We start from the raw sequence: 17,706 nt of genomic DNA on the forward strand, positions 1-17,706 counted from the left end.
GCCTCACTGGAAGGATAGGAGGGCGAGATTAGAGCCGAGACAGCTGTTTCACTTTGGGATAATCGTGCAACTGCCCAACTAGATGGTGTTCCACTATTCAGAAGTGAAAATACATGTGTGAAAATTAAAATGTTCCCTTTATGTTACTTAGGACTAAATTGTTCACAGCTGTTTTCTTCAGTGGAACTCAGGAGATCTCCCTATATTTATATTCCAGTGCAGCAAGCATCTAACTCTTAGACCTCCCTTAAAATCACAGCCAAAATATGTTCATGAGAAGAGGGAAAATTTGGAAGGTGCTGAATACAGAAATGGCATGAGAAAAAGTGTTGTGAAGACTTTTTGGTGACAAACTATAATGAACCTACAAAGATTTGTTTAATGTGACTAAATCCAAGAAAACTACCCTAAGAACCACAAGACAGTAATGTTGTACAACAACAACATCCAAAGGGTTTTTTGTGCAACTGAGATCTCTCTTTACCTGTTCAAGTTTATTTTCCCTACACTTACGGGTGGGCATTATCATACTGCAGAAATGACAGGACTTCCACCCATCAGCGGACAGACATGTTTGTTTTACCTATGGTAAAATTGAGAGCCCACAGAAATCTCGAAGATTTCAATAAGGTCAGGATTTTAGCGACAATGTCTTTTGGGGAGGAGGGTATAGCATTCTTGCGGGCTGTCTGCTCAGGCAATTTACACAAAGACTGACATTACACAGATTTTCTGGAACTAGATGTCACCCTTTGCCAAAGAAGCTCTAAAACAAATCCAAATGTCAGAGTTGCTAGGCAGTCATGATGAAATGGAAATATCAGGTATGAAGGCTGAAATACAGGAACTAACAACTTTTATATTCCCCAATTCATCACCTCCTCATAAAAACAGATTTCCAAAAGGAAGTAGGAAGTAATTATTTGTGGAGAGGGAGAAGGGGTGAGAGGAGAGGGATTGAAAACTAAATAGTACTAGGGATAAGGGTAGGAAACAAGTGGCCCTATATCCTTCCCTGTGTATTCAACTTTTTCTTTTTGTCTACTAGTAACAGTTCATTTTAGGACTCATGGTCAAAGTTAACTGAAAAACAATGTCAGAAGGACCAAAAATATTTGAAAAATCAAGTAAAGTTTAGCAACTAATACTGATTAAAAAAAGAAAATAAAGAAGAAACATTAAAAAATCCTAAAGCTTTGCCTGGTTAGAACAAAATATTTTATTTCCAAAAACATGAAAGCCTTTCACAATGTAGCATAAGTACATTTTTGATGAGCAGTTTCTTAAAAAAAATTGATATCAAAATTTTCAAAGGAAAAAAAAGGTAAACAGCCTAAGGTAAAAAACATGGTTGTCCGTCGCCTTTCCCCCCGCAAGCAAACCAATTTCTGAAAAGACCCAAAGAAGACTTTGCAACAATACCTGTGTGGTTTTGCAGAGTGGAGATGAGGAAAGGGAGATTGAGAGCTGCTTCTCTCCCTTTGCCCCTGCACCTACTATTGCTTTAGTTAACGAGAAAATTCTACACTAATTTAAATGTTGGAAAAATCCTTTAGTATTAACTAAAATGCAATATCCCTGCAAAGCATATTTCAGAAAATATCTTATTTGACCAAACGAACATGTTCTTTTAGTGGAAATTCTGAAATATGTGAACTTTATATACCAAGGAGCAGGTGACTTTTCCTTTCCTTTAAAACTCCTTCTAAGCATTCAGTGCATTATTTAGTATAATGGTTTGAACAGACCTTTGGTTTCACCCAGTACAGTTGTTTGTATCATCTCACAACATGATAGTGTGAGTTTCTTCTCAGAATAGTGGAAGACTTAGAAGTGGGAGCATAAATAATTAGCCAATTCTTCATCAACTCAAATAGCTAATGATTAAACTGTTATCCTTTAGGACATAAAAAGGATGCCTTATTTTGAAAATGGTTACAGCTAGTTTGTTTGTTATATTTCTTAACGAGGTCATAAAATAAAGTTTAATTTACGGAGCACCTTGTCCTGTAAATTTGAGCGATCCAAATGGACCGTGACAGACACAGCTGAGCCCATCAGCCAAGCTGGCGACACCTCTGTGAAAACATATTTAATAAAGGACAGAAAATGCTGAGGAGGAGAGAATGAGGGAACACCAGGACCAGAGCAGTAGGCAGTACTGTGCAGCAGAGAAGGCACACTCCCAAAAAGATTGTAGCTGATGGACAAGCCCAAGCCGAAGCAGGTAGTCCCCCTGAGGGACTGCGGCTGTGGAGGACCCACACTGGTGAGAGGGAAACGAGTAAGAAGGAAGGAACAGTGGAAGAAAAGTGTGAGAAGGAAGGAGCAGCAGAGAGAAACCGCTACGTCCTGTCCCCAGCCTCCTGCACCGCCTGTCAACCTCAGCAAAGGGACTGAGTGTAGCCTGCAGCGATAACAAGGAGGGGAGAGAGGTGTCTGGGGTGAAGCTGGGCCTGGGAAAGTGGATTTTTCCCTAACTCTTTTTTTTTCTCAATGCCCAACTCAGTAATTTAATGTTTATGTTAATTGCCAGTAAATTAAGTTAAATTCCCCAGGTTGAGTCTGTTTTGCCTGTCAAAGTAATTGGCGAGCAACTTCCCTATTTCTGTTTCAGTTCATGATCTTTCTTGCTCCTGTTCCTCCTATTTTTGCTGCTGCCCTGTTGCAGAGGCAGTGAGCAAGTGGTTGCGTGGGTGCTTCACTGCCAGCTGGGGCCAACTCACCACAACTTGATCTACCATACATCCGACTAAAGCATATTTCGGGAGACTTTCTACTATATTTAAAAACCTATCTTATAGAATACCTAAAGCTTTTCCAGTATCTCTGAAAAACCACTACAGACATGTAATACCTCAGGTCAAGACAGTGATGACAAAACATGAATAAAGAACTCATAATGAATAAAGTATCACAAAACCTGATGCAACTACATCAAATAAAAGCTCATATAGTTTATACACAAAGGCACAACTGTCAGAGGTACCCCTTTACGTTTTATAGGAAAAATAGCATTCCAGGTCCCTTTATGCCTTATATGTGTAATGCCATTTATAATTTATGCTTATTTCTATGAAAACAAGTACTGCTATCAATCAAGTAGATGTTAAATAATTCAACCAGTAAGATTACTTTTTAAAATTTGGTATAACAGATCAGCTGGGAATACCCCATTATGTCTCCAGCAGAGAATTTTAGAAATTACTTAACTGTACTTCATCCTTTTACATCTCTCCAACTGGATTACTGCCTTCCTATGAAACATTAAGATGTTTAGTTTTTAAAATACATTTTAGTAGAGAATAGCTTCTATAAAGCTTCATTGGAGTTTTGCCAATGGGTTGTTTACAAACCTCTGATACATTAAGAACAAATGACTGAGATAACTGAGTGGTTCACTCTGTAAGTATTTTATATTAGAAGAATAAAAACAATATAGCCATGCAATTTTACATGCAGGTGTATTTATTTATGGTTGCAGAAATGTGTGTGCTGTTTAAGTCTGAAGGGCTTTGGTGGTTGTTCTTATTGAATTTTAAAAGGGAAGTAAGAATAGTACAGTGATTGCTAAGTTCCAGCACAAAACTCTTGCATCACTATGGCTGAACTTTTGCATCCAATAATCAGAGGCAGTAATATTGCTTCATAATACTTTCAGATCAACTGAAATCCTACTTCACTAACTTTTCTCAATAGTGCTGTGGTAGTTAAAGATCAGTCATTGCAGCAATTAAAATTGCCTTCTGTGGCTTTCAAAGTCCTTTGGTGGATTGAATCTGAGAGCAAGATGTCTAGAAAAATATAATTTTATTTCCTCCTTTCATCTACCAATTTTGTTACTGTAGTTTTAAGATAAATTAAAAATTATAAATAAATACAGGAGTAGCATTTTCTGTGTATTTGATATATACAACTTTGGAAACATCTTTTCTTTTTTTTTTTTTTTTTTTTTTCTTTTTCTTTTTTTTTTTCCCCCCAAATCCTGGTAAATTACATGCCAGATGGATTTTTTTAAGGATTTTTCTCCTTTTTCTTGACTTTTACATAGAAATGGAAAAGACAGTAGCATGAACTAAAACCCCAACTAATCAATCTAATTCCAGGTTAGACTACTATGGTCCCAGTTCAGGGGGGTACTTAACTTTTATGTTGACTTCAGCATTCAAAGTATTGCCAGTAATGCTAAGTCCCACTAACACAGACTGTTTCAGTGTGCTTAGGGAGCAGTGGTAAGCACTGCGCTGAACTGTGGTCCACAAAGTTTTCAGTTTCCTCTCTGCTGGCATGGCTTCCTATTGAACTTCTGTTTTTCAGATGTCCCTGAAGAAAAATATTGTTTAGGAAGTTTCATCTATCTTTAATGACTTCTTGTTGTTGTTTTGTTCTTACATTTTCAGAATTTTCTCCTCTTATTCCAACGTTACCAATTTAATAGTACAAGAACTGGTTAAACTGTGTTGTCCAGCTCTGCACAATATCCCAGCAATGAGGTCAGCTCAAACTGCTGAAGCGACCATCCTGTACTGATGGAAAGGCTTGAAGAAGTAGTGCTGATTGAGTAATTGCTTCATACCTCCAAGCCAACATGTCCATCACCCCAAGAGTACAGCCCTTCATTTAGCTGAAGTTTCTCATAGATTGAAAGAGCTGATGCAAACTGACCCACGTCAGCAAAGACCTCACTACCCACTGCAGAGCTTTCTTCGCTAACATGAAGAACCAGTAACCTCAAAAAGATGGAAGTCCTATCAACATACACAGTCTCATGGGTCCAGGAAGTTACTGAGATTCCCAGCAAGGGGACTGGGCTTGATGCCACACCTCCACGGTGGCCACAGACAACAAAGGCCCTTGAAGTTCCAAGATACCTTTCCACATAGATGGGTTAGCCAAAACCCAGCATGAACCAGCTAAAAATTAGAGTACTGCAACAAGTAGAGCAGGCTGGTCCAGTCTAGCTGTTGCCTATATGACTAAGCTATGATAAAGGGGTTGAAAACGCAAAGTTCCTGCTCCGTTTTATGTACAATCCACAAAATGTTTGTTAACCTCCTTGCCTCAGCCTTCAATTCTCTGAAATTGAATGAATGTTGACCTAAGTCATGAATGTATCAGAGAACAAAAGAATCATATAGCTGTTCCTTCTGAGGCGCTTTAAGAAATGTCAAGACATGAGGCAGTAATGACATCTGGAGAAAAAACACAAACAGGATCAATTTTGCTTTGATCACCTTTCCTGCCCCTGGTTGTTTGTTGAACACCAACTAATACTTCAGATTGCAAAAAGAATTTCCTTCATCTTTGTGGTTTTATTATTGCTATTATTATTAATAAAAACAAAACCAAGCTCCTTTACCCCTCATCCCCCTGCCATCAAATGTTTCTGATGTGGCAATTCTGTTCCCTTTTGCATTTTTCTGTTTTGTTAGATTTGCTGAACCCTCAAGTGCAAGAGATAACATGATGAAATAGAAACTGGCAGAAAGTACATTAAAGTTATTATCACCTGAGGACAAATCCTGGTAAGTGAACCACAAGAAAAAAAGACTTCCATCTGGAAATAAGACAAAGAGCATACAGGTAAACCCAGTAATTCCACTACTGTTTTGGCAGCCATTCAAAAATGTGAAAATATAGATGAGGTATGAAAAAAAAATTATGTAGAAGTAATGGGGCTCTTCAAAAAGAAGACAGAAAGGGGCAAAGGTGAGAAGGGAAACAAACACTAAATTTCCCGAGTCCCAAAACGCGTTTTGAAAGAGCATTACATAAAAAGAGCAAAAGGCAACTTTTTGGTTAGACATGACAAGGGCTACCATCAGAAGATACAAGGACACAAGAATTATGAATCTGAAGAGCTTTTAGTTTTTGGCCATTCAGCAAAATATTTCTGCAATTCTGCATTTTCATCCGCTACAAAGAGCTGATTCATTCCTTTCTGTATTCTCTGTATGATTAACATAATGTTTTATTTCTTGGTACATGGACTAGCTTAGCTGATAGACAGCAACCAGTGCTTAAAACCAAAACAACTAGGAGTGATAACCTCAATTTTCAGCACAAATTATTTAAAGGGTAATGTATGAGTTCCAAGTTTGTGCTGACTACATAGACTTAAATGCATCTCAGTAAAAACAGAAGATCCACTGAGAATACTGCCATGACAACTCAAAGGAAAAAAAAGAACTACAAAAGGCAGTATTTTTGCAGAGTTATGCCCACAGAAGTGATCAGATTGCTACCACTTTTCTACTTGCAGTAGCTGAGCAAGCTAATAACTGCCCCAGAGGCAAATGCAGTATATCATGACTGTGCTTATCACATATAGTACATCTACATGTGGTACATTACAGAAAAATTACGGTATACTCAAATCAAACTGCAACAAACTGGTATTGCCCCTCCCCATATTTCTGTAGTGTTTCACTTGTTTAAAATTATTAAGGATTTAAATAATAATTATTAAAAATTATAATAATGAACATAGCAACCACTAAGTGTTTTTCAAAGTTGTTGAAAATCCTATAAGCCACTTTTTTCTGAAATGGCCAATGATTAATGTGTTCAGTGGATGCCTAGCTAAGTGAGTGTTTCCAAAAATTAGACTCCTTGAAAGTATGAAGATGTGTCACCCTCTTCTCCCATCGCTTTCTAACCTCCTCCCCAATTTTGCGTCACTACGTCTCTAGCCAGTTGTTACCGGTTATTCACCTGCAGACAAGTTCTACCCATAATCAATCCCCTGATACTGTTATTCTGCTCTGAACATGCGATGCTAAAAAGCAGTTCCTGAAAAATTAATCAATGGGCACTGAGGATATACAGTTGTCAGTAACAGAATGAGTGTCATTACTGCAAAAGTTTTCATGCATTTCGTATACAAAGGCATAAACATTAGCAGGATGAATAGCCAGAAAAACATTAGTAAGCTGCAGTGGAGCCTGGATTTCATTCACACATTTTATGGATTCTCATGTTAAACAGTTTGGTTTCACTTTCATGTATGTGTTTTTTTCTGTGTGTTAAGAAGAAAACAGAGGAATGTACCGTAATGTCTCCAAGTCTGAAACCAGGAGCTGTGTGCTAAGTTCTAGTAAGTCAGAGATGTCCATGTCTAATGAGGAAAACTGATGTTGATGAAACTTCTTAGATGTCTTATTTTTAAATAACTCCATATCCTAGGAATTAAAATAAAATAATAAAAAAAATTCCTTGCTTTGCCCATCATTAGAAAACGTGACCTGAACATCTGTCCTGCTTTGTTTTGTGCACAGCTGCATAAAAAATTATCATTTATCTATAAATGTATTAAAACATTACAGGTATTAAAACATGAACCCCCATTTGAGCAATCCGGTCTGGAAGGTCTCCCTGCCCATCGCAGGGGGATTGGAACTAGATGATCTTTAAGGTCCTTTCCAACCCAAACCATTCTATGATTCTATCAATGTATAAAAGTCTTGTACACTATAAGTGTGCATACTCAGTGTTAGCATTTTTCCTTTACACATACAATTAAAAAATGGGAAAGAATTCATGTCATAGGAGTGAGATATTTTACAGTAGAAATACCAGCTAGCTAAGAAAATTGCTGTACCAGAGCCACAGCCATATTCATGGAAGATGTGTATTTCAGTACTACACAGTGTAAGTTGTAATAACTGAGGTTGGTTGGTTGGGGTTTTTTGTTTTGTTTTGTTTTTTAAACTGTCTCTTACCACTTTTGCATAAAAAAATTGTGTTTGAGATATAAACTGTTGGAAAATAAAACAACAGAAGTGTGTCTTTTCTACAGGCTTAATGCACTCGCTTCTAAATTTGTGCTTGAGCAAGCCAGCGGTGTACAAAGGCCAAAGACTATTCAGAACACAGTAGCAAATGTGACAGCGTCAGCCCCAGAGAGAATGTGAGACCAGGGCTCTGGGTTTTTTTTTACTGCCTTCTTATTGAGTACCTAGATAAGAATTTATGGTTCTTCTTGCAAAATGTCATTTGCCTGTTCAAGTCTGCCTGACTGACTGCAGTCTCATAGAGCTAAAGTCAATTGCAACAACTGACCTGTGACAAGCGACTTCTGTACTCATGACTGCAAGACAGACGGATTTCAAGAGAACTCGGATGTGTCTGCTGAACAGAAACTGAGAATAGAAATGGAAAGGGAACAAGGTGGCCCCAAAACTGTCCGTTTCCTAAGTGAAATGTTCTTTTTTCTGAGTTCTTGGAGGTAGCAAAGAGCTCGATACAAGTTTCTGCACTTAGCACAGGGAGGCCCCCATGCGCTATTCTGTTGTCAAAACCAAAATGCACACATCAGATCGCACATTAAGCGTGGCTACCCTTGAAAGAGGCAGCTGCGCGCTATCTTCTGGGACACTTCCCTTGTCACGTGCTTCTGCTCTCAGCCTTGTGCTGGCACTAGATGCTGTGCTAGTGGACATCAAGCTGGGCCATGAAATAGGTCTCTCCAACACCTTTTTTTTTTTTTTTTTTTTTCCTTCTGGTTTAACTTTCTGGCATATCAGTTCTCTGAGCTCAGTGCTCAATCGTACAAAGCAGCACAATGAAGGAGGCAAAGTGTAGGGCCAGGACCCCACTCCTCTGGCAGCCACTCTTAAGTGGAGCACAGCTACATTTCTCTGTCACAAAGCTGTCAAAAGCACGTATTTCACAAAATAGACCCTACAGAATGAAGAAAAGAGAAAACAGAATTAGACCTTACTCACATTTTCAATAAATATTTAATGTGCTCAGCTATCAGGTGAGCAATGACTGCAACATAAAAACTTGGACAAACCAGCCCACGGATAAATAGCAAAAGTTTCTGTGATTGTGAATGCAACAAATACCAGTTCAGTACAGAGAAAGTGTTTATCAGAATTTAAAAGAAAAACAAATGTAAACAGGCAGTCTTAAAAGCCTCTGTTTAACTGTTTTCATATCTGACTGCAGCGTAGCTGCTCTACAATGTCAGTAACTGGAAGCCTATGGCATTACTCCATTCTGCTCTCATTTGAAATGCATAATGAAAATCATTTGTCTGATGTTCTGTTTGACCAATTATATGAGCAATTTCAGCTGCTGAAGTAACCTGCTTCTCCTTGTACAAATACTTAATCAGAAAGGTAAAACTCCATATTAAAAGTACAATATATCTAAAACAAAACCAGATGTTATTTTGCTAAATTGGATTTTGTAGTGCATTCATAGCTGGCTCCTGTGACTTAAAAGAAAGCTTATACTGGAATTGGAATTTACAAAAGGATTATTTTGTTTGTTTTTCTGATGTTCATTTCAGATATTACAGAACCTGTATTTTGAATACATAAAGAAGTCCTTTTTGATCCCTGTATTTCTAACTCTCAAAACAATGGGAGTTTTTGAAATTAGGTGACCATTGAGCCAATTCATCTGATTAACTGCAGTAATTTATAAAAAAGAAAAAATACTTATACAAAAAGGTAAATGAATATATGTTATTTAATTTATAAACTCTATTGTAACAACCTATGGCTTATTTCAAAACAAACACAGTTCTTAAAAGCAAAGTGATTTAATCCACAATTCTTTGGCTTTTTTGGCTTTATTTTTATTATCCTTTATCCAAAAGCCACATGCAGACACAGGGAAACAGAGAGCTAAATTGGCAGACTCTGTAAATCCTGTCATTACTACAACCAGAAACTCCCTTTAGGTTTTGGTTTTTTTTTAGGGAACTCTTGACATTTTCACAGTTGATTCAAATATCCCAGAGCAGTAGAGATAACCATTTCCAAAACAGAAATCAATTTTCAGGTTGTGTCTTCAAGTCATGCCGAAATAGCTGAGACAAATTCTGTCTCAATCTTAGCCATTGCTCAGCATCCAGCTATAAACTGTCATGCATCATCCTTCACTTATTTTGTTTTGATTAGACCAAAACCATCTTGTTGAGTTGCCGTAAAGGTGTTGCATCTTTGAATGCCTAATTTAAAGTAGTGGAACATTAGACAGAAAGCACAACCAGGGTTATCAAGTCTTATTGCTATCACCTTAAGCAAGCCATAAGGCAAGTCTTTTTTTTTCCTCCTTTAGTCCAGAGAGCATCCAGTCTATCAGTCCTGTTAACATGCCACAAAACTGTTCCAGCAGCCTATAACCTCACGAGTCAGTGTAAGAGGCAGGAAGACTCAAATCCTATTGTGCGTTGCATGCCATCAGAGTAATACAGGAGAGATCAAAGACTTTCCTGTGTTCTAAGTTCTTGTGAGGAGCTTGTTAGGTGACAATGTCTGGATATTCCTAGGAGCGGATTACATAACAGACTATAGAAAAAGTGGAGGGGGGGGTGGGAAAAAAAAAAAAGTGGTTTGAATCCCTTTGGGCTCTGCCAGTCTGGTCCTAGGAAAATGCCTTTCTGTTCTCCGATATGATGAACAGTTTATCTATGGGTGCATACACACGCCAAGTATTAGAAAAATTTATCAATAGCAGGAGGCCTATCAGAGCACTTGTGCAGTTTTGGCCAATTACCAATGCTACAAACAATCCCCTTCCAAATTCTACAATTCCCTTCCCATGTCCCTGTTCATTCCCCCTGAAAATCCCAGAAGCCAAATTATATGTCAAGGGGAGAAAATGTTCTTGGCTTCTTGAGGCATCTAGGAGGAGAATCTTGGCTTCCTGAGGCATCTAGGAGGAGAAACTTTGAAACATGGGATTAATTAAATAAAAATCTAAATATGGTGCAACAAATCATGCAAATTAAGCATTAACATATTTATGACTTAATAATCAGCAGGAGACAAAATGTGTGTAGATAAACTCTAAATCATTACAATCATTGGTTAGTACAGTACATAGCACGTATTTATCCTTTTCAGTATTTAAATGAAAATATATGGAACATCTTGCACACAAATACTTTCATGTTCTGTGTGACCATGCCTATTTCTTAACTGTCTTTGCTGCCACTTAAAGTTATGTATTATCAAAAATATTAGCACTGATGAAAGACCTGATACATAAATAGAAGGAGACAGAATATATACAACAAAAGAAAAGTATATCCACTTTTCTTTTACTCCCAATGGCCTTTGCAAAGCAATGCTACATTATCAATCTAGGCAGAAGTGGCTGAATGACCCCTTGAGACACAGTGGAAAATCTGGAATGAACGACACATCCCTAGATTCCTGAGTCTGTAGAGCACAAAGCCTCATGACTAGTGCTGGGGTTTTCTCCCCCCCACCCCCACCCCCTTTTTTTTTTTTTTTTTTTTTTTTTTTTTTAACCTGTATGTTATAGAGAAAGCCCAAATGTGTCTCAGCATGTTTAGTTTCTGGTCTTTTCATGACATACCATGTCCATTTTTCAAATTGGAATCACATGAACAGCCATTACACTAAGGAAACCATATTTCCAAACAAACATTATGCAACATTCATGTTACCTCTGACCAGGAACATTCCCTACATCACCAACGAGATTGCTGACCTCAACGCAGGGGACTCAAAGTGACCTCCTTTTTATGCCAAACAGAACCTAAATATTTTGAATTCAGTATTAACAATGCTTTCCTGGTTTTGGTAAAAGCAATAGGTTAAACAAGAATGTAAAAGCATAATGTTTTCTAAAGCAGCTGTCCTAGGAGAATGTCAGATATGAATGTCACCCAGAATGCTGTAGACTTCTCAAAGTCCTCTCTCAGTCAGTGGGACTGGATACAGGAATGGTCAGAACGGCATTACTCACCTTGCAAAAGAACGCACTAACAGCTTTTGTATTTCTGCTTTGAAACATTGTCAGCAACCTGTGCAGCTGTCACTTAAATGATGTACAAACGAGTTTACTTCTATAAATGCAGCACAATGATCCACCCAAGGCAAGATGCTGAATTAAGATACATCTTCCTAAAACTTAGGAGCTGTTGCCTAAATCCACTGATAAGAACATACCAGCCTGCGAATGGGATATGGACTTCTTTCTTTAAAAATTGCCCAGCTACTCCTCTCTGTTTTATCCTTCTTAACAGTGTAAGAGTTACATCTTTAACTCTTGACTTAAAACATCTAGCTCTCAATAGCCATGAAGATTAACAAAAAAAAAGAAGTTTAAAACCCAAATAAACAGCGTTATATAAATATATATAACTGTCCTTTAACTGTTATTTTACTGGCACTTGAACATACTAAATTAGAGAGAAAAGATCTCCCTTAACTAAGTAAAACAACTCTGCATACCTCCATTGCCAGGAGTGACTTGACAGAAGGATGCCCAGTTGCATGCAGGACTATGTGAACTTGAGTAATCCAAGCTTTCAAAAACACAACCGATGACAAATCACTTATTTATACTGTTAGGAGAGCCAGTATCTCTTGGAATAGACCTTCCGCTTTAGTACTGTAGCAGAATGCCTTGAAGCTAGCTCTCACCTCATCTCACCATGCAAAGAGCTCTCAAATGGTATACTGAAATTTCAGCACTAGTGCCAAGGGCCTTCAAAGACAAAAGACCATTCTCAGCTGATACTTCAGAATTTGGCTACTCACTGCCTTTTTTAAGTCATGCCACACCTGTAAACTAGGGCTTAGCTCACAAGACTCTCTACCAGGTAACAAAACAGCTCAGGGATTCTTTTAAAAGACACTGACTGCATTGCTGAAAAAAACCCAACCAACCAAAACAGTCATCAAAGCTGACATTGACAGCAAACTATTTAAAAATATGTGAAAATTTACACTTCTATCTAAGTTTTCAAAGCAAAACACATGTATGCGTTTTTGCAGATGACACGTCAAGGGTACTATCTGATATGAGATGTTTCTCCTTGAGAACATTTCAAAATAGAAGGACCAAAAATATGATAGCAAATAGAGTTAGCTCAGTTAAAGTGGAGTCCAATACTGTCTTCTGCACTGGGAAACAGACAAAGATGGGAAGCCACTTGTACCTCTTCCTTCCCCTTTAACAGAACAACATTGAGCTGTAGGAATCTAAAAACTTGCAGTAACACACATATTGAAAAGGTGTTTAGAGGAGGCCCTCTTTTATATAGACTGCACAAAGTAAAATTTATACCTTGGACTTCTTAAAACAAGCACAACGGCTCAATCTCTGCAATTTGCTCTTCAACCTATAATCTAGGTAATACAGACTCCTATCCCTCCGTCCCTTCTGCACAAAGAATAGCTGTTCATTGCACGCCTTCAGCTACACCTGTTGCCATACATTTCTAATCTGATTAATCAGTTAATTATATGTGCCAGCAGTCTATATGTGCCAAGAGGGAAAGCACATCCAAGGTCACAAACTACATCAAATGTTAGAATGACCCATGGAAAACATCAGATCACTCCTTGCCTCTGCACACCCCCCCCCCCCCCCCCCAATTTTGCTCAGATCTCTCACAGTTAGCATGACACTGACCTTAGATAAAACACTGAATGAATCACACAAATTATATGACTCTATGACACTAACAGCGATAGAGATAGCTGGTGCACCGCAGAGAAGCAAGAAATATTTCCAGGCAACAGGGACATATAAAACATGCCTAATAACTTAGTTTTATTCCTTTATTTTTTCCTTCTTTTTTTCTTTTTTTCTTCTAAAGAAAGGAAACAGAATTGTAAATGAGTTTGTCAAAAAGAACTGGAAGTAAAAAACAGATTAGGTCTTGGAATCAAATTTCCATCTAAACTTGATTTCAACTCACTTTCAAAATTAAGGGTTTTTTTTTTTTTGTAATTCCAAATGAATTTCTGTTTGGATATAGAGAGAGCATTTTTCTACCCACAACTCAACATGAAACTACAAGCAAACTCAAACATGCAAACTGGAAAAGCACAATTTCTAAGACAGTTAAAATATTAATAATACCAGCGTGCCATTCTCTTCTCTGACACACTAAAGAAGGACGAACTGGTGAAGAAAATGGAACCATGTCCTCAGCAATAAAAATCAACATTTTTATCAGGATCAGGATGACAAAGTGTACATTAGTAACAGCTGTCTAGTACGTACTCTAGGAATTAAGGACCTGTGCATTAAATTTGCTACTATAATACTAATCAAGCAGCACTTTTTCCAAGGGCTTATGTCTTTCCTATGCTTGAAGAAGACAGTCTTTCCCAAAAATGTCAAGCAGAAGAAAAATCTGCTCGGAACTTTAAGAAAAACCCCCTCCACCTTTGAAGCTGTCACTAGCTTATTTATTATCGCATTTCCACATAAGATGGAAATTTAAAATAAATTTTCCTTTTTTTAGGCCAGCACTTATAACCATTCCACTACTGCTCCTTGTTTTGGCAAGAAAGGTGACAATTTTCCTAGTCAACATAGCCCTTAAAAAACATCACTGACTTCAACTTGTATCCCCAAAATAAGGGCAATTATTAAGGGCAGCTCTATAATGTTTTCCCATATTGCATCCATGCAATATAATTGACAAAATTATTGTCTAAGTGTATGTACATACAATATACATACATACACACACACATACATACACACACTCTTTCCTTTCTTCCCATAGCTTGTACAATGCTAACTTTGCACAGAGAAAAAATGATAGATTATTATTTGAAACAGACTATCTCACAAATCTATGACACAAAAACCACCAAGTATTTGCCAAAGTACATCGGTCCATCCCTAGGCACAGAACATCAGTTTGATTGATGGTAGATTGATTCATTATAGGCAGAACCCAAGAAAGGAACTTTCCTAAACAGAATAAGGTAGTTGGCATTAAGAACGTGCAGTAAAGAAAGTTTACAGTGCAGAGTTCAAAATTAAATGCAAGAAAGTACATACACCTGAACGATTTCACATTATCTAAACACAAGTAGATGTGATTACAAAGGCTTTGAAAATACTGAAGTAACTTGACAATCATCTATAACTTAGATACTGAAGTAATCTTAGAAATGGCCTTTAAATTTTGTAAATTTTATTTTATTTTTAAATCGCTCCATCATTTGCTTTTTATAAATTCTACACCTCTGAAAACCAAGGAACTCTTTCCTTCACAGTATCTTTTTCCTTCAAGATTTTTCCAAAACAAAAATCCTCAGAGCCTAAGAAAATGCGTAAACGTGTTTTAGAATTAAAATTAGAACAAAGTCTAGTTCTATGTTCAATATATTATTTTAGCATTGGCTGTATTCCAGCACAAATAGTCCTATGTGCTTTGTATATGACAGAAAATGTATAACTTATATTGTACTCACATGCAACATTTTGGGCACTCGAAAATATATCAGAAAGCTTTGTTTTTCCACTTGATAATAAATTTGAGGCAAAAAATGAAGCTTTTCATATATAGCAATCACTTTCAGTCAACAGACCATCACTTTTTTAGACCATAAGACAAGATAAAGTACAGCTACACTATCTGACAATCCTTTGCCTTATTGCTTTTCTGTTCAGTGAAAATATATTAAAACCATTTCCATCAAAGAATTGATTTAATCTCTAGAGAGCGTGCACATGTTCAGTGTGGGCTAAGGCTAGTTAAACTCCAGCGTATACTATTTCAGTAAGTAAACATGTATCTCAAAATCCTATTTCAACATTAAAATCTGCTTTTTTAGTGTGACATTATGGCAAAAGGATTTGATGTTGACATAATACAAAGCTTTCGAATGATCTTAAAGTTTTCTAAGGGAGAAATAAAAACATGCATCGGTATAGGAAGGGTTAATGCTTTTTAGTATTAACCATCATATGAGTGTCACTGTGATTTCTATTTCACAGTGCTGGGTTATCTGGTGTGTAATCATTCTCAGCCTAATTGCTTACAGGTATCTGTACACATCCTAGACCCTGGTTGATTTATATTTTAAAATACACTGCCTTGCCATTAAATGAAGATCTATAGATTTGTAAAAGCTAAAGACCTATTTCATATTTATTAAAGATTTCAATTATGTTTGAAGCTGAAAAGAGGAAAAACAGGTCACACTTTCTCTTATTAATAAATCTAACACCCCCTCCATGTTCTCTATTTAAAATAGCCTTATTAACTTCATGCAATATTTGAAAACAAACTGTTTACAGAAGCAGGCGAAATCCATTACGGGGGGAGGGGGGGGGGATAAACACATCCTTTCTTTACACAACATGATGGAATACAAAGTCTGTAGAACCTGGAGGTAGAAACCAAAGCATTTTACCAAGAAACCCCTTCCAAGAGGAACCCCGCAATTTCCACAGGCCACAGAGAAATCAATGTTCAAACAACAGACATCACCGACCGACAGCTCGCCCTTGCACATCATTTTTCCAGAAGACACCGCTAAACACAAATCAAGACACAGCACGAAAAGTTGCCGACACCGCCAAACCTCACTTTCTTTCCCTGGAGCATCCTCTAAGTCGCTCGGAGAGTGAAGAATTGGCTCACCTGCACCGGGGGGGACCAGCCGTGGGCACAGGCGCACTCTGACCACCACTCCCCGGGGCCGCCCTGGGGCTTGGCTGGGGATTTTGGGGGGCTCTTCCGCACGCCCTCCCACAAAGGGACAAACTTGCTCCTGCTCTGGCTGGCACCCCCAGGTCCCCAAGAGGGAAGCGCCCGAGAGCCATACTGGGGCCCCGGAGGATGCTGGTGCCAAGGACAAGCGCAGTGGGCATCCCTCGCTACGGGGGGCACGCTCCTGCCGGCATCCGACCCCTCGGACCCCCGGGCGCAGCTGTGCTGCTTGGCAAGGGGTGCGTGCATGGCGCACCCAAGGCTTCCTTTGGCCAGTTTGCAGGAAAGCGCTTCTCCTCCCAGACGTGAGGTCCTTCGCCGGGGCCTCTCCAGCCCCCTTGGCAGGAGCTAGCGGCGGGGCATGGCGGGAGCGGGGCGCAGCAGGAGCTGCTGGCCAGCAGCTCGCTGTCAATACCGGACTCCACTCGCGCAGCGACTTGACAGCATCCCCGCTGCAGGCAGAAGCAATCAATGCTCTACGTGGCTGGGACGCCCGCCTGCATCCCTTTCTGGATGACAAACCACGGGAGAAAGGGGAAAAAAAAAAAAAAAAAAAAGAAAAAAGGAAAAGGCAAAGCCCAAAGAGAAAAAAAAACCAACCAAAACACTCTTGCAATTTTCAGGAAGATTTAGTCTTTTTCTAGCTGACCCTGACACAACGTGCAGGCACCCTGCTGAAGCAGATTTGTATCTACAAGCTTTACAGGCAAAGCGCTTTCTTGTGGAAATAGCATCTAGACAAACTACTGAAAAAGATACCCCTTTGCCAGTGATCAAAACAGACGCGGGAGTCGTTTTTTCCCCTGCATGCCTGAAAAGACCTTGTCAACCAAATTGCATCAGAAGAAGCAAATGACAAGTTCAGGAAGAATGTTATCTGCCCTAAATGCTAAACCATAGCATAAACTTTAGTCTGTACTAATGTACATAAACGTAACGGAAAGAGAGCAAGTGGCTGAATTTAAAAATAAAGCCACCCAGAAAAGATCTATGCAACAAATTAACAAATCTCCAGCAGCTTATATATGTAAATGTGAATATTTTTATTTGTGCATCAGGTCTTCAAGATTATGATGGATGTATCATTTTCTCCTCTTTTTTTCACCCCTTACAAATTCTTTGGTGCTTGCCAATAACCTTCTGTACAGGGTTTTCTCTAAAACCCGTCCTGAGTTTTTCTTACTAATACAATCCCTTTTCCTTAAGTTTTCCCGCAATCTTTATTTGCAAGTAGTTTCTTTTCTTTCTTC

At 38.4% G+C, this 17,706-nt stretch overlaps 1 protein-coding gene across 23 annotated transcripts in view; it reads right to left on the bottom strand.

The window, feature by feature from the left end:
- Positions 1-17,706, bottom strand: part of DLG2 (discs large MAGUK scaffold protein 2) — a 1,018,327-nt gene that overhangs the window by 431,509 nt on the left and 569,112 nt on the right. For 4 of the 23 annotated variants that reach the window (XM_049823439.1, XM_049823437.1, XM_049823434.1 and 1 more), the window contains exon 1: positions 16,388-16,889. The exons of 18 other annotated variants lie outside the window; for them this stretch is intronic. In XM_049823439.1, the coding sequence (XP_049679396.1) occupies positions 16,388-16,705 (318 nt within the window). In that variant the 5' untranslated portion in view covers positions 16,706-16,889. Of the gene's footprint in view, positions 1-16,387; positions 16,890-17,706 lie in introns of those variants that run through there. One more of the 23 variants, XM_049823442.1, reaches the window with a different exon arrangement.

This window comes from Accipiter gentilis, chromosome 19 (genome assembly GCF_929443795.1).
Source record: "Accipiter gentilis chromosome 19, bAccGen1.1, whole genome shotgun sequence".
Classification (NCBI taxonomy): domain Eukaryota; kingdom Metazoa; phylum Chordata; class Aves; order Accipitriformes; family Accipitridae; genus Astur; species Astur gentilis.